Source organism: Sardina pilchardus, chromosome 11 (genome assembly GCF_963854185.1).
Source record: "Sardina pilchardus chromosome 11, fSarPil1.1, whole genome shotgun sequence".
Classification (NCBI taxonomy): domain Eukaryota; kingdom Metazoa; phylum Chordata; class Actinopteri; order Clupeiformes; family Clupeidae; genus Sardina; species Sardina pilchardus.
The window spans coordinates 16261348-16288935 of record NC_085004.1 but is presented as its reverse complement, the minus strand read 5'-3'; the positions used below and the strand labels follow the sequence as shown (position 1 = coordinate 16288935).

The window sequence follows — 27588 nt, the reverse complement described above, 5'->3', positions numbered from 1 at the left end:
TAAGGTATTGGGAGGAAGGCTTACTTACTGCACAGCTACAGTATGTACCTGACTACTGGTAGTCTACACCGCTATCTTTTAGCTGATTTCAACAGTGTCTATGTAGTACTGTTCTAGTATATTCATTTTTTTCTTTATCACAGTAGTAGTCTATACTCAGAGCATAAACTTGTCACTTGTCAAGTATTGATCCATGGACATGCATTAAAGCCCTAGGGCCTATTAATACACACAGATCAGTCTAGAGCAACTATTGTAATTAAAAACAGTCAAAGTAAAACTCATTGACTCATTGTGTTCAATTTAATTTATTGTTCTGGTAATGTATTGTCTGGTGATTATTGGAATTGTATTGCATATTAATATAAACAGAATAAAAGAATAGAATAGAATATATATTTTTTTGATCCCGTGAGGGAAATTCAGTTCTCTGCATTTAACCCAATTTAACCGAATTAGTGAACACACAGCACACAGTGAACACACAGTGAGGTGAATTACACAACCCAGAGCAGTGAGCTGCCTGCCCAACCAGCGGCGCTCGGGGAGCAGTGAGGGGTTAGGTGCCTTGCTCAAGGGCACTTCAGCCGTGGTGGACTGGTCGGGGATCGAACCGGCAACCCTCCGGTTACAAGCCCGATGTGCTAACCAGTACACCACGGCTGCCCCTCAACAATCAACTGGGGAAGGTTCACAGTGATATCTGCTGGTTAATTGTTTTACCCTATTCACCTGTAGGGTTCCCCTTATATTCAGTATTTATATTAAATAGAAAAGGGTTAATATACGGAATTACCCAAGGAATATCACTGGGCACCCTCCGAAATCTTGAAGAGCTACCCCTACAAGATTCTGCCAAAAAAAAAAAACTTCAACCAACAAAACCAGGTCTGACCCTATGGCTGCCAGACTAAAGGACTTCCTGAAGGACATGAGCATGACAGTGACAGAAGTGTGCCACTGAACACGCTCCTCTGTTTATGGAGCGTGTTGTGTAGTGGGTGGCGGTCATTGTCCATTATCACCTGCATCCTGCTCCTGGTTATGATCACATGCATGCTGACAGAAACTGATGGTTTCTCTGAACCCTTCTTCTGCCTGTAGTGTCCAAAGTGCAGCTACAGTGCTACACTCTGGGGGCATGGACCTCGAGAAACAACGATCTATGTGAAAAATGTGCTGGTGTTCCCAGTAGATGGCAGCCACTGGGTGAACATGAACATCATCATTGAGGAGCTGCACTCCCGAGGTCACAGCATTACTGTAGTGCGAGACTCAAATAGCTGGTACATTAAAGAGGAGTCTCCCCATTACAAGGCCATCACTATCTCCTCCAGTGAGATTGTCGAGGAGATCACCGACTCCTTCATACAGAAACAAATGAATATTCGTATGGAAGGCAAGCCGGACAGGGACATGGAACAATCGAGAGAGCTAATAGAAGTATTTTCAAAAATGAATAAGGATATATGCACAATGATGTCTGCAATGTTTGCTGATGAGGCCCTGATGCAGTCACTCCAAGAAGCCAAGTATGACTTAGTTCTGAGTGACCCTGTAACAGCTAGTGGAGTGTTCATGGCCTACCATCTAAAGCTCCCATTGGTGCTCAACGTCAGGGGGACTCTTTTTGGGGACGCTCACACTCTCATTGCCCCTTCTCCTCCATCTTATGTCTCTGTACTTGGCTCTGGGTTTCCTGACCGCATGTCATTCTCCCAAAGAGTATGGAACTGGATTATATGTATGTGGAGTAAGCTGTACCACAAACAGATAGCTGCAGAATTCTCAGAGTTCTCCAATCGCTTCTTTGGACCGGATGTTGACTTTGTGTCATTGCTCCAGAATGCAGATTTATGGCTTGTACGATATGACTTCACTTTTGAGTTTCCACGCCCAACCATGCCCAATGTGGTCTATATTGGTGGTTTCCAATGCAAGCCAGCTAGACCACTTCCTGTTGACCTGGAAGAGTTTGTCAATAGCTCAGGGGAGCATGGGGTCATCATCATGTCCCTTGGAACTCTGGTTGCCGAGCTCCCTAGTGACCTCACGGAAGAGATTGCTGCTGCTTTTGCTCAGCTTCCCCAAAAGGTCATCTGGAGATATAAAGGGCCCAAGCCCTCGACTCTTGGCAACAACACCTTACTAGTGGACTGGATGCCCCAAAATGACCTGCTGGGACACCCAAAGACTCGAGTGTTTGTAGCCCATGGGGGCACCAATGGTGTCCAAGAAGCAATCTCCCATGGTGTCCCGATAGTTGGCTTGCCTCTGATGTTTGAGCAGCCAGAAAATCTGTTCAGGATGGTGATGAGAGGAACTGCTAAGGTACTGGACATTGCCACTCTGGACAGAGCAGTGTTTGTGGAGGCGCTAGAGGAAGTGCTCTATGAGCCGTCCTACAGGGAGAACATGCAGAGGCTCTCCAGGATCCACCATGACCAGCCCATGAAGCCTCTGGACCGCGCCATTTTCTGGATCGAGTTCATCATGAGGAACGGAGGAGCTCCTCACCTGCGCACTCAGTCCTTCAGGATGTCCTGGATCGCCTACCACTCCATAGACGTCATATTGACTCTGATCATGGCTCTGCTGCTCTTACTGTTGATTATGTTCCTGGCAATCAAAAAATGCTGTTCAGTTATATTCAACAAGAAAGTCAAAAGCGAGTAATGCTTAATATAATGTCGCTGTAATTATGTGATAATATCTACTAATTAGCTTTTTTGCACAGTTTGTGTTCATGAAACAAATGCTTATAGAAGAAAAAGCTGCCTTGTTATCATACCAAGAACATGGTGCGTAGCTCCATCATTTTAACAGGGTGATGGTGTAGTGGTTTTAAGGAATTTGGCTTCTGGGTGGAAGCCAGATCGTGGATTTGATTGCCATTTCATTTAAATGATTTTCTCTGAGATGATTATCATATTATGAGAATATCATAATGTTAAGACAAAAAAAAAGAGCTTCATCAAATAAGCAAGATGTGAGTAATGTGGCATTCGGTTATCATACAAATAGTTAATGTAATGTTAATGTCATATTCAATAATGAAAACAAGTAAATATGTCAGAGAACATAGAGAGAAATGTATTCAACATGAGTGTCTGCATTGGTACAACTGGACATCAAGTAGGCTATTCAAGATAGAACTGATAGAAGTGTAAAAACAGAGATGGGCACCTTTTTGCATCTCATATGGGAATGATCTATGGTCAAATCATTTTTGCGCAAAATACTAGAAGTCTTAGGGGCAGTCCACAACTATATGGCTTTTTGGAAAATAAAACAGACACAACAAATTTGAGCTATTCAGCGCCTACTCAGTTCTGGTTGGGATTGCCTCTGCTGCCAGAATTATTCTGAGATACTGGAAATCACCCACAAAACCAACACGACAAGAGTGGAAACTTCTAATGAGTGAGACCTCATCATATGAGATCTATGTGAAAAGTCACTGGATTTCTCCTTTAACTGAAATGTCATTTTATATAGATAAATAGATAGATACAGTATACTTTATTGATCCCCAGGGGGAAATTCATTCATTTTACTGTCTGATCGTCTCTTTTTTTATATTTTTATAGGCTGCACCATTATGAGCTGTTGATTATTTTTTTCAATGCAAAATATAAAAATAAGTGAAAAAATAATGAAGAAAGTTATCTAGAAATTGATCCCTCATTAATATAACTGTGGCTGTCATGCTTTCTTTTTCTCTTTTGTGAAACTTGGCTCACCCTCACCATACCCCGTAAAAAATAAAAAAGCAAGAACATGCCGCTTTAAGTACCACTGTCTTTAGCTGAGTCATTCTGAACTGCACTTTGATGTGTATTATCACTGCCTTGGATCTGGTCTTTTCACCTGTCGGCCTGTAGAAGGTGGCATTAAGGAAGTGATTAGCTCTCTCACGCATAAGCTGAAAAACATATTGGCTGAATCTCAATCTCTCCCCTAAACCCTGAGCCCTGAACCCTCACATACTTAACTGGCATCAGTTGTAAGTGATCTAGTTTGCCAGGGTGTAAAGCAGGGATGGCCAAATTCTCCCGTCATGGGCCAAAAAAGAATTAGGATGGAGGGCCGCGAGCCAAAACTAAATGTTCAAGTCCATCTGAAATACAGAAATGCATAAGTTGACATAGAAAAAGGGTTAAACTGTCCAAATGTAAAATAAATGCAAGAAGAACTGTCTGAAGAGCTATCGCACAGAATACCATATATCACTACATTTTATTTCAGTTGAATTGCCTTTCACATCAGTACTCACCTTGAAATTAGAGGTGTTTCCTGATCTTGACACATTGGAGTTCATATTTAACATTTAATTACAGAAAACTTGTTCTAAACTTGTTCTTTTTCATGCTAATATAAGTAATCAACTGGGGAAGTTTCATGGAGATATCTGCTAGTTAATTACTTTACCCTATTCACTTGTAGAGTCTCGCCTTACAGTATATTCAGGACATTGAACAAGAAAGGAAGGATATACGGAATTGCCCAAGGAATATCACTGGGCACCCTCCTACAGTAAATCTTAAATAGCTACCCCTAGTCTACAACATTCTCTATACGAGAAGACTTTAACCGACAAAACCAGGTCTGACTGTGGCTGCCAGATAACCTGTCTGTTGAGCATGACAGTGACAGAAGTGTGCTGTAGTGGGTGCCACTGAACACGCTCCTCTGTTCAATGAGTGTGCTGTGTAGTGGGTGGTGGTCATTGTGCATGATCACCTGCATCCTGCTCCTGGTTATGATCACATGCATGCTGACAGAATCTGATGGTTTCTCTGAACCCTTCCTCTGCCTGAAGCGTCCTAAGTGCAGCTACAGTGCTACACTCTGGGGGCATGTTCATAAGCCTTCACGCTCATGAAACAGAGATCTATGTGAAAAATTGCCAGAATTATCTTTTAAGAGTACAGGTACAATCCCATCTACATTATCTGCTGACAGAAAATTATGTTTTCTTTATACCACTGCTTGGTCAAATTTCCTATTGTGATGCGCTATTTGGAACGTGCATTATTTTTCTATATACCGCACGGCTATGAAGTAGTTCCCTTCTTTTGGGCTTATTACACTTGAATATTAATTCGCCAATGTGAATGTAACGGTAAAAACAGCAATGTTGTATCTAAGACAGCGGCAATATAAACGAAAATGATAGTAGCAGTGGTATAAGCGGGATAATCAACTCCGCGCCCTGTGCGTTTATAGGAAAATAATGCACTTATCGAAGTGTAAAGTCCCCTCCGCCTGCGGCGTCGGGTCCTTATTACCACTTCGAACGTGCATTATTTTCCTATAAACGCACGGCGCGTCGTTGATTATCCCTTACCTAAACTCTTCTCCTCCCTGTAGTGTCCTAAGTCCTGGATCAGGATGCTCGCCCCTGTGCTGTTGGCTCTGTCAGTGCTGTCCGTCTGCCTCTCTGGGGCCAGAGGAGGTAAAGTGCTGGTGTTCCCAGCAGACGCCAGCCACTGGGTGAACATGAACATCATCATTGAGGAGCTGCACTCCCGAGGTCACAGCATTACTGTAGTGCGAGACTCAAATAGCTGGTACATTAAAGAGGAGTCTCCCCATTACAAGGCCATCACTATCTCCTCCGGTGAGTCTGTCGACGACTCCTTCATACAGAGAATGTTGAATATAAAAATAGAAGGCAAGCCGGACAGGGACATGGAACAATCAAGAGAGCTACTAGAAGCATTGTCAAAAATGAATAAGGATATATGCACAATGATGTCTGCAATGTTTGCTGATGAGGCCCTGATGCAGTCGCTCCAAGAAGCCAAGTACGACTTAGTTCTGAGTGACCCTGTAGCAGCTAGTGGAACGTTCATGGCCTACCATCTAAAGCTCCCATTGGTGCTCAACGTCAGGGCAACTCTTTATGGGGACGCTCACACACTCATTGCCCCTTCTCCTCCATCTTATGTCTCTGTACTTGGCTCTGGGTTTTCTGACCGCATGTCATTCTCCCAAAGAGTATGGAACTGGATTATATTTATGGGGAGTAAGCTGTACCACAAACAGATGACTGCCCATATCTCAGATTTCTCCAATCGTTTCTTTGGACCGGATGTTGACTTTGTGTCATTGCTCCAGAATGCAGATTTATGGCTTGTACGATATGACTTCACTTTTGAGTTTCCACGCCCAACCATGCCCAATGTGGTCTATATTGGTGGTTTCCAATGCAAGCCAGCTAGACCACTTCCTGTTGACCTGGAAGAGTTTGTCAATAGCTCAGGGGAGCATGGGGTCATCATCATGTCCCTTGGAACTCTGGTTGCCGAGCTCCCTAGTAACCTCACGGAAGAGATTGCTGCTGCTTTTGCTCAGCTTCCCCAAAAGGTCATCTGGAGATATAAAGGGGCCAAGCCCTCGACTCTTGGCAACAACACCTTACTAGTGGACTGGATGCCCCAAAATTCCGGGGCGCTCCAGTGCGTGTGCGACCCAGCAGCTTGCCCATCCATTTGTTTGTTTGTTTTTTACCTTCCTATTGTGAGTGTCTGCTGTGGATGTTAATGTTTACGTGTGAGTGAAAGCACCAGTGACCCAGAGATGCAGCCTCTAAGGTCCCTCGATCGACAGTTTGCGATATTTATTGTGATAACGCTACTGCTGGAACTCTACACCTGCCACCGCGGTTCAGAGTATGGAGTGCTTGGGAAAGTTACTCACAGCCGAGAGTTTCTGATCTCCCTGCGAACATCGTCGGTCGGTATTACACCAGATATTCCGGCGGAGCTGTGCAGATTGGATGCAAGGAGCAAACATCGGAAAAGAGGGAGAAGAGGAGGCCTCCACCGGAGACTCAAAAATCTCAGGCTTGACAACCGTCGTAGGCTACCCCCACTCCCCACAACTCTGCTGTCAAACGTCCAGTCATTAAGGCACAAGACAGATGAGCTGGAAGCTTGGATCAAGTGCAAACCTGGCATAAAAGACACTTGTCTTCTCGCCCTCACGGAAACATGGTTACGGGACTCAGATCGAGACGAGGACTTAATCATAAGTGGGTTTGGAAGCCCAATTCGCCTGGACCGAGATCCAAAGACAACCGGGAAAAGTCGGGGAGGAGGAGTATGCCTCTACGTGAATCAAAGGTACTGTAACACTGTGGTAGTGAGAGAAAGAATATGCACTTCGGACATTGAACTATTGACTGTGTCACTCCGGCCGTTTTATTTACCTCGAGAGTTTCAACAGCTGTTTTATACCCTTGTGTATATTCACCCGCGAGCCAATGCTTCAATCGCAGCGCAGGTGATCGCCGACGTCACTCATAGACTGGATTCCATTTGCCCAGAGGCTCCGAAGTTTTTCTTGGGAGATTTTAACCATTGTACTTTGGACAAGACTTTAAGATCATATGAACAGTATGTGACTTGCTCTACAACCCAGAGGAAGACTACCTTAGATCTCTGCTACGGCTCAGTAAATGGGGCCTATAGATCCATGGCTATGCCGCCCCTCGGTGCCTCCTACCACAATAGTATTTATCTGATGCCTGTATACAAGCCCGCTTTCAGACGCCTTGAGCGCGAGAAGAAAACTATAAAACTCTGGACAGAAGACAGTATTTCCACTCTACAGGGGTGTCTGGAATGTACGGACTGGAATTGTTTTTATGATACTTGTAGTGACATTAACGAACTTACAGAAACAATGTCTGCATATATCAAATACTGTGTTGATGTGGTTATTCCATCTAAAACTGTGATTATTTACCCTAATAATAAGCCATGGATAACGAAAGAACTAAAAAGTGTTATCAACCGGAAAAAAAAGACATTCTATTCAGGGGACCTGGTAGAGAAAAAAGATGCCTCAAGAGAAGTCAAAAATGAAATAAGGAAAGCAAAAATCCAGTATAGGAATAAGATTGAAAAACAATATAACAGTGGGGATCTAAAGGCAGCTTGGCAAGGTATTAAAACTATGACAGCTATTAATCAACCTGTAAGCAGAACAGGGCAACCTATAATATTGAATGGTATAGACAATGGCGATTTGCCAGATACTTTTAATAATTTTTTCTGCAGGTTTGAAAGGTCTTTTCCAGACAACATAGGCACACTAAGAGAGATGTTAACGCCCCAAAGAGAGATAGAAATTCAACAGACAAAAGTCACAACACTACTTAAAAACACAAAAATAGGGAAAGCTGCTGGCCCTGACGCAATCTGTAGCCGTACACTGCGTTATTGCGCCGAGCAGCTTAGTGAGGCCTTCACATTTATCTTTCAAAAATGTGCTGACAGTGGGGATATACCTGACCTATGGAAAACATCAACAGTAATACCCATTCCCAAAATAAAATCTCCCAAAGACCTCAATGATTTCAGACCAATAGCATTAACCTCCCTAGTAATGAAGTGCTTTGAAAAGATCCTCAAAGATACAATCATCTCCCTAACTGTAGGCAAACTGGATCCACTACAATTTGCCTATCAAGCGGGCAAGGGTGTAGAGGATGCAAAGCTCTTCATTCTTGACAAGGTGTATAAACATCTGGAGACACCTGCATCACATGCAAGACTTTTATTTGCTGACTTCAGTTCAGCTTTTAACAAGATGCAGCCCCACATTCTAATTGAACGGCTAGCCTCATATTTTAAGCTACCTGAGCAGATCCTACTACTAGTTTTGAACTTTTTAACAAACAGAAGGCAGCAGGTCTATGTAAATGGAAACACATCCTCTGTCTTGGTATCGAACACAGGCTCTCCCCAGGGCTGTGTGCTATCCCCCCTGCTTTTCATACTATACACTGATAACTGCAGGTCATCTTGGGAGAACAGCTTCTTGGTGAAGTTTTCAGACGACTCGGCCCTGTTGTCTCTTCTCCAGGTTGGTCAATCTGACCATGGCAGAGCTCTCACAGAGTTTGTTACATGGTGCGATGACAGCTTCCTTGACCTAAATGTGTCTAAAACTAAAGAGCTCATCATAGACTTTAGGAAGTGCAGGGAGGATCCAAAACCGAGTGTGATTCATAATAAGGATGTTCAGATAGTCCAAACATATAAGTACTTAGGTACAGTGTTTGACCCACAACTTAAATTCAGTGAGAATACAGACAGCATAATTAAGCGAGCAAACCAAAGAATATATTTATTGAGGAAGCTTAACTCTTTTGGTGTCTGTAAACAAATTCTACACACATTCTATCAAGCCTTCATTGAGAGTCTACTAACATTTTCTTTCATATGCTGGTTTAATGGACTATCTGTGAAAGACAAAAAGAGCTTGAGCGACATTGTGAAGGTATGCTCAAAAATCACTGGCTCCCAGCTAAACAGTCTCTGCTCTCTCTGGGAAACAAGGGTGATGCAGAAAGCAGAGAGGATAGTGTGCCAACCAGATCATGTATTAAGCCATGGACTGGTTATCATGCAGTCAGGTAGGTTTCATGTGCCAGTACGTAAAACCAACCGCTATGCAAACTCCTTCATGCCCTCTGCCATTAGACTGTTAAATGAACATCATGTTAGACTGTTAAGAGAATACACATAATACAGCAATACTGGTTTTTGCACCCTGCTGCTCTGTTCTGTCACTGGTAAATGAAGTGTGTGTGTGTGTGTGTGTGTGTGTGTGTATATATATGTGTGTGTGTGTGTATGTGTGTGTGTGTGTGTGGACAGGAGATGTATGACTGCTGTGGCACTTACTTATTACTTATTACTTATTTATTTGTCTATTTATTATTATTTTTAACATTGCATACATTCTAGTGAATGCCAATGCACTTTCAAACTTTTAACCCCTTAATGGATGGGTTAGCTGTAAACTGAATTGCCCCTTGGGGATTAATAAAGTTTTCTGAATCTGAATCTGAATCTGAAAATGACCTGCTGGGACACCCAAAGACTCGAGTGTTTGTAGCCCATGGGGGCACCAATGGTGTCCAAGAAGCAATCTCCCATGGTGTCCCGATAGTTGGCTTGCCTCTGATGTTTGAGCAGCCAGAAAATCTGTTCAGGATGGTGGTGAGAGGAACTGCTAAGGTACTGGACATTGCCACTCTGGACAGAGCAGTGTTTGTGGAGGCGCTAGAGGAAGTGCTCTATGAGCCGTCCTACAGGGAGAACATGCAGAGGCTCTCCAGGATCCACCATGACCAGCCCATGAAGCCTCTGGACCGCGCCATTTTCTGGATCGAGTTCATCATGAGGAACGGAGGAGCTCCTCACCTGCGCACTCAGTCCTTCAGGATGTCCTGGATCGCTTACCACTCCATAGACGTCATATTGACTCTGATCATGGCTCTGCTGCTCTTACTGTTGATTATGTTCCTGGCAATCAAAAAATGCTGTTCAGTTTTATTCAAAAAGAAGATCAAAAGTGAGTAATGTGTATTATAGGGATGTACTGTAACGCTGTAATTGTGTGATAATACAACATTTTTGCACAGTTTGTGTTCATGAAACATGTTTAGAGAAGTTATGCTGTGTTATTATCACACACACAACAAGAACATGGTGTGTAGCTCCATCATTTTAACTGGGCAGCGATGGTGTAGTAGTTTTAAGGAATTTGGCTTCCGAGTGGAAGCCAGATCATGGATTTGATTGCAATTTGATTGAAATGATTGGCAACGTTTCTCTGAGATGATTATCATACTGTGAAAATATCATACTGTTGGATCCTATGTTATGACAAAAAAAAATACCTTCATCAAATAAGCAAGATGTGAGTAATGTGGCATTTCAGTAATCATGAAAATAGTTTATGTAATGTTAATGGCAATCCACAACTATGCCTTTTGGAAGATAAAACAGAAACAAAAAATTTACCTATTCAGCGCCTACTCAGTTCTAATGGTCGGGGTAGCCTCTGCTGCCAGAATTACCTACTCTGTAGATTCTGGAAATCACCCACACAACAAACATGACAACAGTGGAAACTTCTAATGAGTGAGACCTCATCATATGAGATATATGTGAAAAGTCACCGGATTTCTCCTTTAACTGAAATGTAATTTTACCGTCTGAGCTTCTCTTTTATATGCTTTATAGGCTGCACCATTATGAGCTGTTAATTTTTTTTTCCCAATGCAAAATATATTAAAAAAAAAATAAAAAATAATGAAGAAAGTTATCTAGAAATTGATCCATTATTGATATAACTGTGGCTGTCATGCTTTCTTTTTCTCTTTTCTGAAACATATGAAACTTGCTGCACCCTCACCATACCCGGTTAAAAATGCAAAAACATGCCGCTTTAAGTACCACTATCTTTAGCTGAGACACTCTGAACTGCACTTTGATGTGTATTATCACCGCCTTGGATCTGGTCTTTTCACCTGTCGGCCTGTAGATGGTGGCATTAAGTGAGGGATTAGCTTTCTCACACATAGGCTGAAAAACACATTGGCTGAATCTCAATCTAAACCCTGAGCCCTAAACCCTCTCATACTTAACTGACATTAGTTGTAAGTGATCAAGTTTGCCAGGGTGTAATGGCCAAATTCTTCCCTGACAAGAGCCAAAAATGATTCGGGGTGGAGGGCTGCAAGCTTAAACTAAATGTTCAAGTCCATCTGAAATACAGAAGTGCATGAATTGATATAGAAAAGGGTTAAATTGTCCACATTCGAATGCATTCATACTGTCTGAATAGCTGCCACACAGAACACTATATATCAGTACATTTTATTTCAGTTGATTTCAATTACAATTACAATTTCAATTTAATTTCACTTATAGAGCGCCAAAACATTACACATGCATGCCTCATGGCAGATTTGCATTTCATATGAGTACTCACCTTGAAATTAGAGGTGTTTCCTGATTTTGACACATTGGAGTTCATCTTATATTTAACATTAAATTACAGAAAAAGTGTTCTTTTTCATACTAATGTTACAGTAGTAACCAACTGGGGAAGTTGCATGGAGACATCTCCTAGTTAATTGTTTTACCCTATTCACCTGTAGAGTCTCACCTTATATTCAGCATATTGAACAAGAAAGGGTTAATATACGAAATTGCCCAAGGAATATCACTGGGCACGGCACCCACCTACATCTTAAAGAGATACCCCTAGTCTACAAGATTCTCCAAAAAAAAAAAAACCTTTAACCGGCAAAACCAGGTCCGATTCTATGGTTGCCAGATAACCTGTCTATTGAGCATGACAGTGACAGGAGTCTGCCACTGAAGCCACTGAACAAGCTCCTCTGTTCATTGAGCTTGCTACTTCTACTTATTATGATCACGTGCATGCTGACAGAAACAGAGTTTCTCTGAACCCTTAGCACTCGGGAGCACTCTGACTCGACGCAGTTCTATCATCACTATTGGGTTTTCAGTTTCACTTTTGAGTGAGGATATTACTACGCTAAGTCGAAGTGCTCCCAAGTGCTATTCCGCCACACAGTATAGGTAACCTTCTTACCCACTTAGAAAAGTGGCGCATTTTATTTTGTCTCGCCATCCTTGGTTGTGTAACTAATCATGTAACTCTATTTTGATAGGGAAAACGTGGAGGTGTTTGGTCGCTTCTAACTTCATCTCTGTTTGGATCCTAATGAATGAACTGGGCTGGCTAAGTGCTTTCAAAGTAGCGTGCCAGAGGCATTGAGTGCACGCATTGAAACGTGAGAGGTATGTATCAACTCATCTTAGTTAAGGTATTAACGTAGTTTAATATGAAAAAAAAAATGGTTTCTCTAAACTCTTCTCCTCCCTGTAGTGTCCTAAGTCCTGGATCAGGATGCTCGCCCCTGTGCTGTTGGCTCTGTCAGTGCTGTCCGTCTGCCTCTCTGGGGCCAGAGGAGGTAAAGTGCTGGTGTTCCCAGTAGATGGCAGCCACTGGGTGAACATGAACATCATCATTGAGGAGCTGCACTCCCGAGGTCACAGCATTACTGTAGTGCGAGACTCCAATAGCTGGTACATTAAAGAGGAGTCTCCCCATTACGAGGTCATCACTATCTCCTCCAGTGAGATGGTCGAGTGGACAACGAACTCCTTCATGAAGAAAATGCTTAACATACGGATAGAAGGCAAGCCCAACAGGGACATGGAACAGTCAAGACTGGTACTGGAAGCATTTTCTAACATGCATAAGGATATATGTAGAATGATGTCTGCAATGTTTGCTGATGAGGCCCTGATGCAGTCACTCCAAGAAGCCAAGTACGACTTAGTTCTGAGTGACCCTGTAGCACCTAGTGGAGCGTTCATGGCCTACCATCTAAAGCTCCCATTGGTGCTCAACGTCAGGGGGACTATTTTCGGAGACACTAACTTTCTTATTGCCCCTTCTCCTCCGTCTTATATCCCTGTATTTGGCACTGGGTTTTCTGACCGCATGTCATTCTCCCAAAGAGTATGGAACTGGATTGTATTTATGGCGAGTAAGCTGTACCACAAAGAGATAGCTGCCCATTTTTCAGATTTCACTAATCGTTTCTTTGGACCGGATGTTGACTTTATGTCATTGCTCCAGAATGCAGATTTATGGCTTGTACGATATGACTTCACTTTTGAGTTTCCACGCCCAACCATGCCCAATGTGGTCTATATTGGTGGTTTCCAATGCAAGCCAGCTAGACCACTTCCTTTTGACCTGGAAGAGTTTGTCAATAGCTCAGGGGAGCATGGGGTCATCATCATGTCCCTTGGAACTCTGGTTGCCGAGCTCCCTAGTGACCTCACGGAAGAGATTGCTGCTGCTTTTGCTCAGCTTCCCCAAAAGGTTATCTGGAGATATAAAGGGGCCAAGCCCTCCACTCTTGGCAACAACACCTTACTAGTGGACTGGATGCCCCAAAATGACCTGCTGGGACACCCAAAGACTCGAGTGTTTGTAGCCCATGGGGGCACCAATGGTGTCCAAGAAGCAATCTCCCATGGTGTCCCGATAGTTGGCTTGCCTCTGATGTTTGATCAGCCAGACAATCTGTTCAAGATGGTGGTGAGAGGAACTGCTAAGGTAGTGGACATTGCCACTCTGGACAGAGCAGTGTTTGTGGAGGCGCTAGAGGAAGTGCTCTATGAGCCGTCCTACAGGGAGAACATGCAGAGGCTCTCCAGGATCCACCATGACCAGCCCATGAAGCCTCTGGACCGCGCCATTTTCTGGATCGAGTTCATCATGAGGAACGGAGGAGCTCCTCACCTGCGCACTCAGTCCTTCAGGATGTCCTGGATCGCCTACCACTCCATAGACGTCATATTGACTCTGCTCATGGCTCTGCTGCTCTTACTATTGATTATGTTCCTGGCAATCAAAAAATGCTGTTCAGTTTTATTCAACAAGAAAGTCAAAAGTGAGTAAAGCTTAAAGGGATATTCTGCCATTTTTGGAAATACGCTCATTTTCCACCTCCCCTCGAGCAAAACAATCGATATTTACCTTGTTCCCGTTCATCCAGCCATTCTGTGAGTCTGGCAATACAACTTTTAGCTTCAGCCTAGCATAGATCATTGAATTGGATTAGACCATTAGCTTCTCACCTGCTAGCTTCATGTTTAAAAGTGACTAAGATTTCTGGTAATTATCCCATTTAAGACGTGTCTCCTCTCACGTTAGAAAGTGCAATAAGACCAACTGAAAATGAGACCTGGCGTTTTTCTAGGCTGATTTGACATTCACCGATGTTTCGTTAAGTTAGGCCCACGACACCTCATGAAGGCTTAACAGTGAAACCAGCGTCCTGGAGTCACTCCCCTCCATGCTGCCACCATACTACCACATTGCAACAAACAAACCAGCTAGTTTAGCTTGTGCTACGCTACATGCTACCACCACATGCTGCCTCCATACTACCACATTGCAACAAACAAACCAGCTAGTATAGCTTATGCTACGCTACATGCTACCACCACATGCTGCCTCCATACTACCACTAGTTTAGCTTTTGCTACGTTACATGCTACCACCACATGCTGCCTCCATACTTCCACATTGCAACAAGCTGACTTGCTTGTCTTAGCTTGCGCAACAAGCCAACTTGCTTGTCAGCTTAAGAACCTTAACCAACACACCACACACACCCATACTACCACATTGCAACAAGCCGACTTGCTGGTCTTAGCTTGCGCAACAAGCCAACTTACTGGTCAGCTTGAAAACCTTAACCAACACACCATAAACCTAGGCACCTTGTCTCAAACACAAAACAAATAAGCCAGCTAACTTACCTTACCCCAGGAAGTAGAGTTTCTCCTTACCCACAACCATTCACTTGCTCGTTCTGCTGCCAAAGACATGTTACTAACCACTTGCCTTAGACTTCGTCCACGAATGCCCAACTCAGACAGCAAGCCAATAGCAGATCTGGCCACAAACCCTCGTGCACCGACTTCAATAGGCCTTAATCTCACACTCCAACCTCGCTGCGCTGCCTCCTCTGCTATTTCAGTGTATTTTGCTCTCTTTAACTCATTGGCCTCTTCTACTCTGTCTTCCCAAGGTACAGTTAGCTCGACCAGGATAACCACTTTATCTCTATCAGACCACAGCAGCAAGTCGGGTCGCAACCTAGTGCTCACTATATGCGAAGGTACTGCCATCTGCTGGCCTAGATCAACCTTCATTTCCCACCCCGCTCCATTAGCTAAAGAGCCGTTTTTACACCTGGCCTTCGTGGAACGCTGTTGACCCCCCTGACGTACAAAGTTAATTTGCTTACCATCCTTACTTGCTGCTAATGAATTAACTTCTCTCCGCTTATCCTCAATTGCTGCTGCTAAGCATTTCAGTACTTGGTTGTGACGCCATGTATAGCGCCCCTGGGTGAGGCTTACCTTGCACCCTGATAGGATATGGTGGAGGCTGCCCACACACGAACAAAGTGTACATTTATCATCCTCACCAAACCATTGACTTAAGTTCTTGGGAGATGGGAGCACATCATATGTAGCACCTAACATAAATCCAATCCTGCCAGCATCCATGCCCCATAGATCTTTCCATTTAATCTGCTTTTTTTCCACCCCTTCCCAGTTTACCCACTGCCCTTGTCTTGCCTGAGATACTGCCTTGGTACATCTAACAGTCTCCTCCTGCCTATGCATTTCCTCCACAACCATTTTCCTCCTTTCTCCTGCAGAAGCCTTGCTCCACAAAGGTTTTCTTATGTCTAAACCTAGACCCCCCCGCCCATGCTGCACATGACCCATTATGTCTCTATGCCTCAATGCTGATTGAGCTTGCCTAACTGCCTGCTCTGGGTTCCACTTCCTCCCTGCCTTAACTGTAGGTGCAACTTTCCTCACCACTGGGTCCTTAGACTGAGTAAGAGTCATTTCCAATCTAGCCTTAGCACACTTAAAAATAATAATCAAGGCAACTTGCAAATAGGCACAGTGATATTGTACGCAGCATCTGAAAATAGTCCCCATAGACAACAAGCAGTAGTAGTGCCAATAGTTTGCAAGTTGCCTTGGTTATTACGTCAGATGAGAGTGTAGTTCCATGTCAAATCAGCCTAGAAAAACGCCAGGTTTCATTTTCAGCGCAGAGTCTAAGTGCGCACAGTGTAAGTGCTCCCAATGTTATTCCGCCACACAATATAGTTATGTTCCTTTAAAGGGAAACTATGCAAGTTTGGCGATTACATTGCCGGTTTTGCTTTCGCTCGTTTTTACGCTGGCAGATTTCTCTGCAGAGCTTCCCCTACAGCTTTAGTGTGTATATTTTACAACTCCTCAATCGGTCAGTCTGCCTTTTCATAAGCATGATCAAGAGGCTAGAGACTTTCTGTTTGTCAGTGCCACCGTCCCGGTGGCTTTTCCGCTTAGAGGCGCTAGGGGGAAGTGAGACAGCCGCCATTCAACCTGAAATAAGTCAAAAACCATTCCAATGACTCTGAAGCTGATTAGTTAAGGCAAAATAAGCTAAAAAAAAGGTAAAAGAGGTATTTGGAAATAATAATAAACAATTTGCAGGGTACATAGTTTACCTTTAAGACGTTTTCCCTTCATATTTGTCCCATTGTCATCGTCAACAAGTTAACATCATTGGCCAGGTGGCCCATCAGAGGACAAGGCCCTGGGCGACAGCCCAATCCGCCCATCACTTCCGCACATCTGCTTGTGTCAACAAAATTACACTATAGTAGAGGTAACGAAAGAGTTTACAGATCCGACGATGCGGGGTCAATCCATAAGAGTTGCATATTGAGAGTTTTTAATGCAACACGTCGTTTGCACCTGTCGGCCACACAATAACATATCAAATCCCAGAAAAAGTTAACCTGACTTTCGCCAGATCCTGTAGTTCGCTGTCTGCTTCACACAAGGATCTGGGACTTCTCGATAGGAGATGTATTTCTGAAGGCGGGTCCTTGTAAAACATCCTCGCATGTGATTTGATAAAACACTTGCCTGTTATCTTGAATGACGTGCTAGGCTTCTTCAAGCTCTTGCCAAACCCGGTCGGAAGAAGAGTAAAAACATCCTTGCCACCAATAAATGTCTTCAAAACTATTCTCTGTTAATCTTTTAAAGAATGAATACTCGATAGATTCGACAAAACGGTTGAAATAGCAGAATCAATGTCAGCACAAGACTCCTCGCTGCGTGCCGCCATTGTTATTTGAATCAAACACTCGCTTCGGCGCTCCTGATTGGTTGCTCATTTTTTGATCACTGGCAGGGGTTCGGATTGCCCTCGCGTCCAGACCCTTGTGTGGAGCTCAGCGAAACGCCTCTGGTGGAGCATGGCGGAACTACAAGGGTCTGGCGAGAGTCAGGCTAAGAAAAAGTTACCATGGTCTGGATTTTCCAGGCTACCATTCTGCCAGTTGTGGTTGTTAAATTGTTGTCATGTCATGTGCCATGTAAATAAGGCAAAAGTGCAAGGATATAAGAGGATTTATTTTTAATTTGAACAACTTTTAATAGTTTTATAGTTCAATCGGGCACAATATCCCAATGTAAACAGGCCAGACTGCCAGAGATGAAATTCAACTGACATTTGAAATGTTTCAAATCACTTTTGGTTTGGTTTATGAAAAGTATTGTTTACCTACCAGCACTAGGACTACAGTACATAGCAACAGTGATGTATAAAGTACTAGAGATCCAGACTTGAGTAGAAGTACAAGTGCTCTATCAAAAAAGTGACTTGAGTAGAAGTAGAAGTGCTCTTTAAAAACCGTACTTTAGTGGAAGTACTAAAGTATTAAACATGTTTTGTACTTAAGTATTGCAAGTAGTTTATTTTTTAAAATACTACTCAAGTGCTGGAAGTAAAAGTAGAAGTATTGTGATTGTGTAATTAGCTGACCCTTGCGAGGCTACCGCCGTTCATTCCGACATATCAGCACTCCGACATTGATGTCCAATTGTCGTAGTGGAGGCATGTCTCTTTATGGGAGAAAGTCCCACCACTCCGACATTTTTTTTTTTCATGGTCGCAGTGGCGGTATTTAACTATTTTTTCAAACAACGTGCCATTCCGACATGAGGTCATTAATAGGCTATAATGTCATAACTATATGACATTGTGTAAAATAATAAAGATTCACATTTAAAATGTCATTGTGAAGACTTCTTGATATGGTTATGTGTCTGTTGCGTGCACGACTTGGGGAAGTTCTATAGACATGGCGTTTTCTTCTCCGTCTCATTATTCGCGGACTAAGTGGAGCTAGATTAAGTTAGTATTTTGCTGTCACTTCGTCTGTTTTATGGCCTAGAAGGTTGTATATGGTATCTGTGGGTAGCTCTAGCTCTCCTCTTTTATCTGACATGCAAGCTGTATCTTTTTAACCACGGTTTCAAGAGTAAATCAAACGAAATAGCGGTATAGCCGAAGCTATATGATTCTTATTTGTTTGTCACTTCGTCTGTTTCTATAACACAAAAGGATCGATGTGTTTGGTATCAATGGAAAGCTCTGTTTCTCCTCTTTCATTTGATATGCGTGTTATGTCTGTGCGATGCCTGGTCCCGGAGTAATTCAAGCGAGAGCAGTGGCTGCGTGGGTGAACGCAGAGCAATATAGACTGTAAATATGATACTTTCATTTTATTTTTATTTGCATAGGCTACTTGATCGTACAGACACGTGTCTAGTCTCGTTGGAAAGCCCCGGTTCTGAGCTCTTTCATGCAATAGGTCTCATCTCGCTGTGACTAATAATCGCGGAGCAATGTAACAGAGAATAATGGGTGTGTTTTTTGACGCACTTTGCGTCCGTCGGGCTCAGGGTCCGTTAAATTGACGTGGAAAAAAAATAGGATTTGTAAACTGTCGGAATGGGGGTACTAAAATGTGTCGGATTGGCAGCATGTCGGAATAACACCATGTCTGAATAGCGGCATGTCGGACGAAAGGGATGTCGGACTGGCAGGATGTCGGACTGCCGACATGTAACCGATTTGCGAACGAGATGGGTGCAAAAGGTATCAGCACAATCGTTCAGTGCAGGCCCCTTGGCAGACACACGGGGGCCATAGCCTAGGCCCTAGACTAGGCTATAAACATGTGGTAGTAGTTAAACAAGGTGAATAAATATAACTGTATGGGTTTCCCAATGTCATTTGTAGGGGTGTTGACCGATACAACTCACTTTTAATACAATAATAGGTATGCAGAATCATTGATCATCTGTAGCCATCTATCTATCTATCTATCTATCTATCTATCTATCTAATGCATCAGTCAGTAGCCATAGCATGAAAAATACATGATAAGACTATAGTGTCACAATTGTTTTAACATAAGTTAAGAATTTTGATACTGATGATTTGATATGGGAGCCCCACCACACCAGTGGAGACCAGACATTACAAGGCATACTTCCCCACACTCAGTGAAAAGGTGGCTTCATATCATATGTTTGTATTTCAAACATTTTGAAATTCATATGAAGTTTACATTAGGCCTATTTATGATCTGCACAATTAGTTAAAATACATAGTATGTTGAGTATTTGATATTGATTTTTTATTTTGACTCACATTTTACACGATTGTCATTTTGACTTACATTTATCTTTAATGTCAATTGTCTAATTGAGTGCCTGTCACTTTAAAAGAACATGAGAGTAATTAGGCCTCAGTCGTGGCAGGTTATCCGGCTAGTCTAGAATAGGCATAATGCATAGGAATATGTGGAGGTGATGCTTATGTTTTCTATGTAATCTATGTAGTTTAAATAAATGTTCTAAAACCAAACAAGTGGAAGAACACAATATTCAAGTAGTAGGCTAGGCTAGTTATTGTGGGGTGCTACACAGACTGAAGTCGGAGACCAAGAATAAATGTTGTAATTTAAAAACGGGATTACTCGAGAATGACTTATTGTACAAATTAATGCTTCTCATGTAGCCTAACTTCACCTTGATTTTCTCGCAAACCCTTAATTACAGCAACTATTTACTCCCATTGGAAAGCTCAGGTCATGCTGTCAACAAGTGACACGCATCAGTGTGACTAGGACTTTGTGAGCAATCCAGAACGGATTTGTTCGTGACCGACACACCAGTAACGAGTAACGATGGAGCACATAAAAAATGTATCGGAGTAAAAGTACTATACTCATCAAAAATATGTAGTGAAGTAAAAGTAGAAGTAGGAGAAAAAAATAATACTCCAGTAAAGTACAGATACTGCATTTCAGTACTTAAGTAGAGTACTTAAGTAGTTCTACTTCGTTACTATACATCTCTGCATAGCAACTTACAGAACAGATATTAAGATAGACATCTATCAGTAGGCTACTTATCAGTACAATCAGAATAGTCATCTACTGTACTATCAGCTTTCTACGGCTGCAGAAATATCTACATGTACAAACAGAACAGGGGATTGGTACATTCTTGTACCAAATACTTGATGGTCAGGATTGAGGTTTGAATGATTTATTCAAGCTGCTTCTCATGTATCTGACATTAGCATAAATCACGACAGTACAAAATCACACCCATCACCGGACATGGTTCCACTCATCATTGGACAAGGCCTGATAACAGCTGGATGTTTCACACCAGGCAATATCATTCAGTTGTCAGGAAATGCTAAAGTCACCAAGTGGTCATTGGCTGTCTTGGCTGAAGACCACTCCCACTTGTCTTCTGGCCTCGTCCATGACCTCTGTCAGAAGGGCGGAATCAGCCAAAGGCATCCTGATGCTCTCCTTCAATCCTGAGAGAAAGGTCAAAAAGGTCATAGGTCACAGGTCACAGCGTTCTTAAAGGTTGCTAGTTAGTTTGTGTGTGTATGTGTTTGTGTTTGTGTATATGGTGGGGGAGGAGGGTAATGTTATGAAAACCAGAGATCTAAAATGGCCAGAATTTTCCTTTAAGGCATCAGCAGGGGGGTTACCTATCACACAGTACATATCCCGCACAGTCATATACCAGCTATAACCACACTCAACATCAACGCACCCTTATCCAAGCTGGGTTTGAGACCCACCTTGGACCCTTTAAGGATTTCAAGGAATGTACTGTATATAGTTGCAAACTGAAATATAATCTTAATTGCTAAAATTACCAACATTCAAAAACCCTTCTTGTGCTTTCTGTAACTTATGAACAGTTATTCAAGGACCCGCATACAGCATGTTACAGACATTCGGTAGTTACAGCATTTCATAGTCATCCTACACCTTTATAGCTTCTCTTTTGTGCTCTGTGCTTTTGATGGTGAGGATGCAGGGGAGAGAGGCTATTTTAAGCTTGGACTGAAATGAAAATTGAAGTGTGCCTCATACTGTGCGAAATTGCCTGCGCTCTGAAACTGGCACCCTTGACGCCTGCTCTCTTGAACATGTAACCAAGTTTGTGATCAAGAGCCAAGAGACAGCAATGCACTCGACCAATGATAGAGGTGAGGAGTTTTACATTTCAATTTCATATAAAGAAACTAAACTTCCAAAGAGCATGTGCTTGTTTAATTTGCTGTACATTCCTGACATTGAACAATAGTGCCCTCTTAGAGCAATGTCAGGCATTCAGAGCTCATTGTGGTCTTAGTGCATGAACTTGTGACTGTCTACTGGGGGTGCCTCTCAAACTCTCTCCTCGATCCTCGATCCTCGAGGGGTGTTCCCAACTGATCTATAACTAACACTGGATAGACTATCCCATTGTTGCCGCCCCATCATTCTTTATCTAGATCAGTGAGGACGAGGATCGAGGAAGGAAGGGAGGGTGTATAAAAGACCAAATGAGAGGCACCCGTGGTGTTGTCAGACATATGAATCAAGGACCAAGCAATTCAAATGTCGACAGCACACTTGATTTGCTCAAGTCCTCCAGGGTTGAAACTCTAGGAGTGTGCAGATACTTACAGTACTCATCTCCTTTGTACCTTTTGTAACTCTCACCTGTGCCCTGAATCTGTGAGCCACTGTCAGCCTTAACAGGATAGGCACACGTGACAGAGCCGTACCTTTGAGCAGACACTGGCGCACCTCCTGGGCCTCGTAGCGTAGGCCGGTACTGTTGGTGAAGTTCATGGGCATGCAGGGCTCAGGCAGCGGGTACTCCGTCTCCTTCCCATTCACCACCAGGGCTGAAGGGCACCACATGGGAGAGGGGATCTAGAGCAGGAAGGAGGGCAAAAAATATAATATATAATATAATATTATATAATATGATATGATATGAAAGTGTCTGCTAAATATCTGTCAAGCTTTATATAATGTAATAGAATATAACATGACGTAGCATTATATAGTACACACATGGAAGGAAATAAATCTAGCACAGAAAAGAAAAATGTTATTATATATTATACTTTATATATACATTGTTCTAATGCATTACCTTTCAATTCAGTGCTGGAGGCTGCAATAGGCTGCAATAGTGTTGTGTGAGTGTGTGTACACTGTACACTGTGCACTATGTGTTTGTTTTCACTTTACAGAGCCAGATGTTTTTTTTCTTCTTTCCTTCCTTTTTTTGTCCGTCACAATGCAGATTGTAAGGAAATAAATAGTATTGTGTTCAAAATATGTGTTGGCTTAGAATAAAAGTTAACAAAATGGATGGAATTACAAACTCTTCTTTTAAATGTAACCGTCAGGGCGTAAGACACTGGCACTCTAGTCCTACCCTGATGGATCCCTTTGTGCCACTGATGGTGGCATCGTTGGGCAGGGGAACACCAATGGAGAACCCGCAAAGGCCAATGCGGTTCCTGGAGAACTTCAGCACCACAAACATGACCTCATCCACCCCTACAGAAAAGGACAGAGGTCAGTTACTGCACTTTATTGAGGAGTCTCGTGATACATTGGAGGTGACAAACTTCTTAATTCATGGATGTCAGCTTTAAAGACAGATTTATTTCTTTAAAGACAGATTGTTTCTTCATTAAATCACACTACAGTTCTATTTATTTACTGTACAATAATATATATATATATATATATATATATATATATATATTTGCGGAGGGCATATGGGGTCTTTCCATTAAATATTATTGTATTATTAACATTATTATACCATATCATATGTATTCTGACATAAAAGTAAAGATTAATTTCATGTCTGGAATCCTTTCTTTTTAGATACGTTATTTGGACAAAAACAAGAGAAATTACACAGCAGTCATCGTGACATGGATACAGCTCTGTTGTCACTGGCGCTAGCAGGCTGATGATTAACCTACATTTCAGCTGTTTTCTGCTGGCAAATCACACAATTACACACAGCAGGTTAATAGAAGAAGAGGTGTTAGGTGGGAGGTAAACATTAACTTGAAGGTCACACTTTATAGGATTTAAGTCACGCCTGTTGGTTTCGCTGCAGACGGGTGAGTCAGCAGCCGTGGAGAGAGAGAGCCGACATACTGTACACCTACACAAACACGCACGCATACACTCACACATACACACATAGACACACACACACACACACACACACACACACACACATATACACACAGAGACAGACAAACAAACACACACATACTGTACACACAAACACGCACACACACACACACACATACACAAACACGCAAGCGCACAGACACACATACACACACACGTGCGCACAAACCACACACACACACACAAACACGCACACAAACACACACGCCTCCAGCCATACAGCCCTCTCTACCAGAGAAACTGAGAGCTGAGACATACATACCTACATTACATACACTGTCCTGACAGTACGGCCCTTCCTGGTAGATGCGTTCCTACAGTATGTTATGCTACCAGTGAACACCTACTTGGATACATTTGTCCACTATGAAACAGAAATACTACTGAATATGCATTGAGACTGAGAGTTGTTTCAGGAGTTAGTTATGTTTTTTTTTTTTAAGAATTTGAAGGAATTGAGAGATTTTCCGACGTCCCCCAGACTTCGCTCGTCCACCTCACGCCTCACCTGACTCTAGGCGGTGTCCCGTGGCGTGGATGGACTCTGGCCTCTCCCCCTGGAAGGCCAAGAGCACAAACTGCAAGCAGTACACGCCGATGTCCAGCAGGGCACCTCCCCCCAGCTCCTTCTCCACGGAGCGCGGGATGTGCAGCTGCGGGGAGCCGAAGTAGGCCTTGACCACCTTCACCTCCCCCAGCGCCTCCTCGGCCAGCAGCCGGCTCACCTCCCTCTGCACGGGGAAGCAGCGCGACCAGATGCCCTGCCACAAGAGGGAGCGCACGTAAGAGGGCAGCACACACACACACACACACACACACACACACACACACACACACACACACATACAGACACATACACACACACAAACACACACAAACACACACCTGCTCTCACACACACACACACACACACACACACACACACACACACACACACACACACACACACACACACACACACACACACGGACGCACACACACATACACACACACACCAGTGGCGTGCGGTGAGGTCAGTGGCAGGGTAGGCAGTGGCCATTCACATATGTAAATTCCATCCGTACACACTCGCAAATATTACTATATTTTCATGGTAATACACACGCACGCGCACACACACACACACACACACACACACACACACGGACACACGGACACACACATAAATACTGTACACACACACACACACACACACACACACACTCTCTCTCTCTCTCTCTCACACACACACACACAAACACACACACACACACACATACAAAGAGCAAGATAAACCCCCCCTTAGGATGCAGAATAGACCAGGCATCATTGGCAACACCTAGACATTGATGTGTCAGATGAATGAGGAGGAGATACTGTAGGGTGGAGATGGGTTGCAAAAAGGCTTGCAGAGAAAATGGCTGGAGCAAGCAGGCTAAGGTAGCTTAAAATAAGGCGCCCTGAATGATCGTCACCAATCGAAGAGCAAGTGATCAGCTGATCAATCAGCTAGACAGTCAGCTGAACAGCTAGCCAAGTTGCTGGGCCTGACTCCATTGCCTTCCTGAACTAACACTATGCTAGCCTAGAAATCTGGGTCTGGCTCGTCAGGCTAACACTATGCTCCATTATTGCACATTGCAGACATGTCCCTTTGTTGTAGCATTGCAGGAACAAGACCCTATCATCTGTTCTTGACATACTGGGTACTGTCTTAGGACTAAATTGGAACCCAGTAGGCTACATTGGAAATTGATGAGTGCAACAGCTTTACACGCTTCATTTGACAGGCTGTTGCATGTTGCAGAGCATAAGGGCATGAAGCTGTTTGGGTCTTTCTCTTTCACTCACTCTTTCTCAATTTCTCCCCCTCTCTCTCTGGCTGTTTCTGTGTCTGTTCATTTCTATTCCTTTTCATCACTCTTTGTTTCCGTCTGTCCAGCAACCTTTCTCTCCCACTTTATCTATCTTACTAGGAGGTTCCTGTGAAAGGAGCTGGACTGAGTCTAACTGAATCAGTGGTCTCGTAGTCGATTACTAGAGAGTGGGGAAGGCCCGCTGACAAAGTGGAGGGGCACAGCGGTATTATCACAGCACACTGCAGCTCCTCCTGAGTTCCTATTGCCTTGCTCGGTCTCTTTCAGTTCAATTCAAATCTACTCTATTGGCATACTGGCTTCTGAAAGGGAACAATGTCCTGGTAAAACATCTCTTCTGCTGAAAAAATCTCCCTGTTTCTTTCTCTCTCTCTCTCTCTCTCTCTCTCTCTCTCTCTCTCTGTCACTCTCTCTCACTCTGTTAGTGAAAAATGAAGAGAGGGAATTGGGGGGGATTCGGAGGTACAATCCCCAACCAGTCAGGGCTCTTCAGATGGAGGACTTCTACAAGCTGAGGACTGCCCCCCCTGCCTTTTGAGATCAACCCAGAGGAGCTGATGCTGAGGTACAGCGCCACCACCCCCAACTCCTGTCAGGTGGAGCTTCCTGAGACTGCTGCCTCCTTTCACATGGAGCTGTTCAGCTCTGCAGACAGCAGTGTGTGGAGAGCAAAGTTTCAGACAGGTGGTGAGTCTCTCTCTCACACACACACACACACACACAGATACAAACACACACACACACACACACACAGACACACACACACACACACACACACACACACACACACACACACACACACACACACACACACACACACACACACACACACACACACATATACACACAGGATCAAACATTATCACAAACACAGATGCACATGTACACATACAGTATAGTCATATCTGTGCTCAGATGTTAATGCACACACACACACACACACACACACACACACACACACACACACACACACACATTATCTTTCAGATACAAACGATACATGGAATATAATCCCTCAAGAGCAGTTAATACCCACTTAAACCAAGACAACATAATTTAGACACAAGACCTCAAGCAGAGGTTCAAACAGCCCATATAATCACTGACATGTTATCTTTGTTAAACCACATTTGACAATGCTGAGTCTCAACCCACCGATGTTAGGGTCTTTGGCGAGCTCTTCATAGCTACCATAAGCCTTGGGGATGCTGTGCTTTTTGGCAAAGTCCTGTGCACGCTCCAGGCTTCTAGCAGCTACAGCCACAACCTGGAAAGAAAACAAAACACACACACACACACACACACACACACACACACACACACACATTGATATTGACATTCATTTGTACATAAGTGATCTTGCAGAATGCATCCATCTTTCTTACATACACGCTCACTGGCATAAAGTGATAACCACTAGACCTAATAATTAGACATAACGAAAGCAGACATGCAGAGACACTATCCTCGGTGGAACCGGCACGAGCAGGTTCAGCTCTGAGTTCGGCTAGTCCTGGCTGCCGTGGAGAGCAGGAAGGCAGCCTGGCACCGCTATCGCTCCCACCTGGTGTTCCTCGGCAGGAAGTGTCTTCATCGCCACGTTCCAGTCATGGCTGATCTTCCCCGCTCCACAGATGCCCCAGCGCGTTGCCATGTCGGACGAATTGCCGCCGCTCTGCCAGCCTACGGGAGGCACGGGGAGAGTGAAGGTGAGGTGAGTTAGGCTGTTCTGGGAATGTCGCGCCGAAGTCCACCTGGCTATCAATCAAACCACACCACACACCACACACACACACACACAGCTGTCCAGAACAGAGACCGACTGTGTCTCCACAGCTGGCTATATATGCATATCCATATGCACAGGAAGAGGAGAGGAGTTTGGGTGGGGGCATGGGG

At 43.6% G+C, this 27588-nt stretch overlaps 4 protein-coding genes across 6 annotated transcripts in view; 3 read left to right on the top strand and 1 right to left on the bottom strand.

Annotated features, from left to right (window-relative positions):
* The window catches only part of LOC134096277 (UDP-glucuronosyltransferase 2A1-like), a 12432-nt gene extending 1313 nt beyond the window's left edge, over positions 1 to 11119 (top strand). Inside the window, exons 2-3 of the mRNA XM_062550056.1 lie at positions 5374 to 6445; positions 9874 to 11119. Of these exons, the coding sequence (XP_062406040.1) occupies positions 5395 to 6445; positions 9874 to 10382 (1560 nt within the window). The 5' untranslated portion in view covers positions 5374 to 5394 and the 3' untranslated portion in view covers positions 10383 to 11119. The remainder of the gene's footprint in view (positions 1 to 5373; positions 6446 to 9873) is intronic.
* The window catches only part of LOC134096275 (UDP-glucuronosyltransferase 2B13-like), a 24568-nt gene extending 1380 nt beyond the window's left edge, over positions 1 to 23188 (top strand). Inside the window, exons 2-4 of one of the 3 annotated variants that reach the window (XR_009940744.1) lie at positions 12509 to 12638; positions 12727 to 21822; positions 23023 to 23188. Coding sequence is in view for 2 of the 3 variants with exons in the window: in XM_062550053.1 (XP_062406037.1) it covers positions 12748 to 14316 (1569 nt within the window). In the remaining variant the exon portion in view is untranslated. Of the gene's footprint in view, positions 1 to 5504; positions 5624 to 12508; positions 12639 to 12726; positions 22515 to 23022 lie in introns of those variants that run through there. The other 2 variants (XM_062550054.1, XM_062550053.1) reach the window with 2 other exon arrangements.
* Positions 1180 to 4171, top strand: LOC134096276 (UDP-glucuronosyltransferase 2B14-like). Its single transcript, XM_062550055.1, has one exon. The coding sequence runs from the start codon at positions 1216 to 1218 to the stop codon at positions 2674 to 2676; it is 1461 nt and encodes a 486-aa protein (XP_062406039.1). The 5' UTR covers positions 1180 to 1215; the 3' UTR covers positions 2677 to 4171.
* On the bottom strand, positions 20665 to 27588 carry LOC134095259 (trans-1,2-dihydrobenzene-1,2-diol dehydrogenase-like). The gene is made up of 7 exons (XM_062548710.1): positions 27254 to 27588; positions 26845 to 26956; positions 25786 to 25870; positions 24342 to 24631; positions 23052 to 23176; positions 22387 to 22537; positions 20665 to 21135 (listed from the first exon to the last, which is right to left on the bottom strand). The coding sequence occupies exons 1-7, from the start codon at positions 27341 to 27343 to the stop codon at positions 21026 to 21028; spliced, it is 963 nt and encodes a 320-aa protein (XP_062404694.1). The 5' UTR covers positions 27344 to 27588; the 3' UTR covers positions 20665 to 21025.

Coding starts and splice junctions, on each gene's coding strand:
- LOC134096276 (XM_062550055.1), top strand. CDS start 1,216: ATGAACATCATCATTGAGGAGCTGCACTCCCGAGGTCACAGCATTACT.
- LOC134095259 (XM_062548710.1), bottom strand. CDS start 27,343: ATGGCAACGCGCTGGGGCATCTGTGGAGCGGGGAAGATCAGCCATGAC. Junction 26,957..27,253: donor TTCCTGCCGAGGAACACCAG/GTGGGAGCGATA, acceptor TTTTCTTTCCAG/GTTGTGGCTGTAGCTGCTAG. Junction 21,136..22,386: donor GCGCCAGTGTCTGCTCAAAG/GTACGGCTCTGT, acceptor CCTTTCTCTCAG/GATTGAAGGAGAGCATCAGG.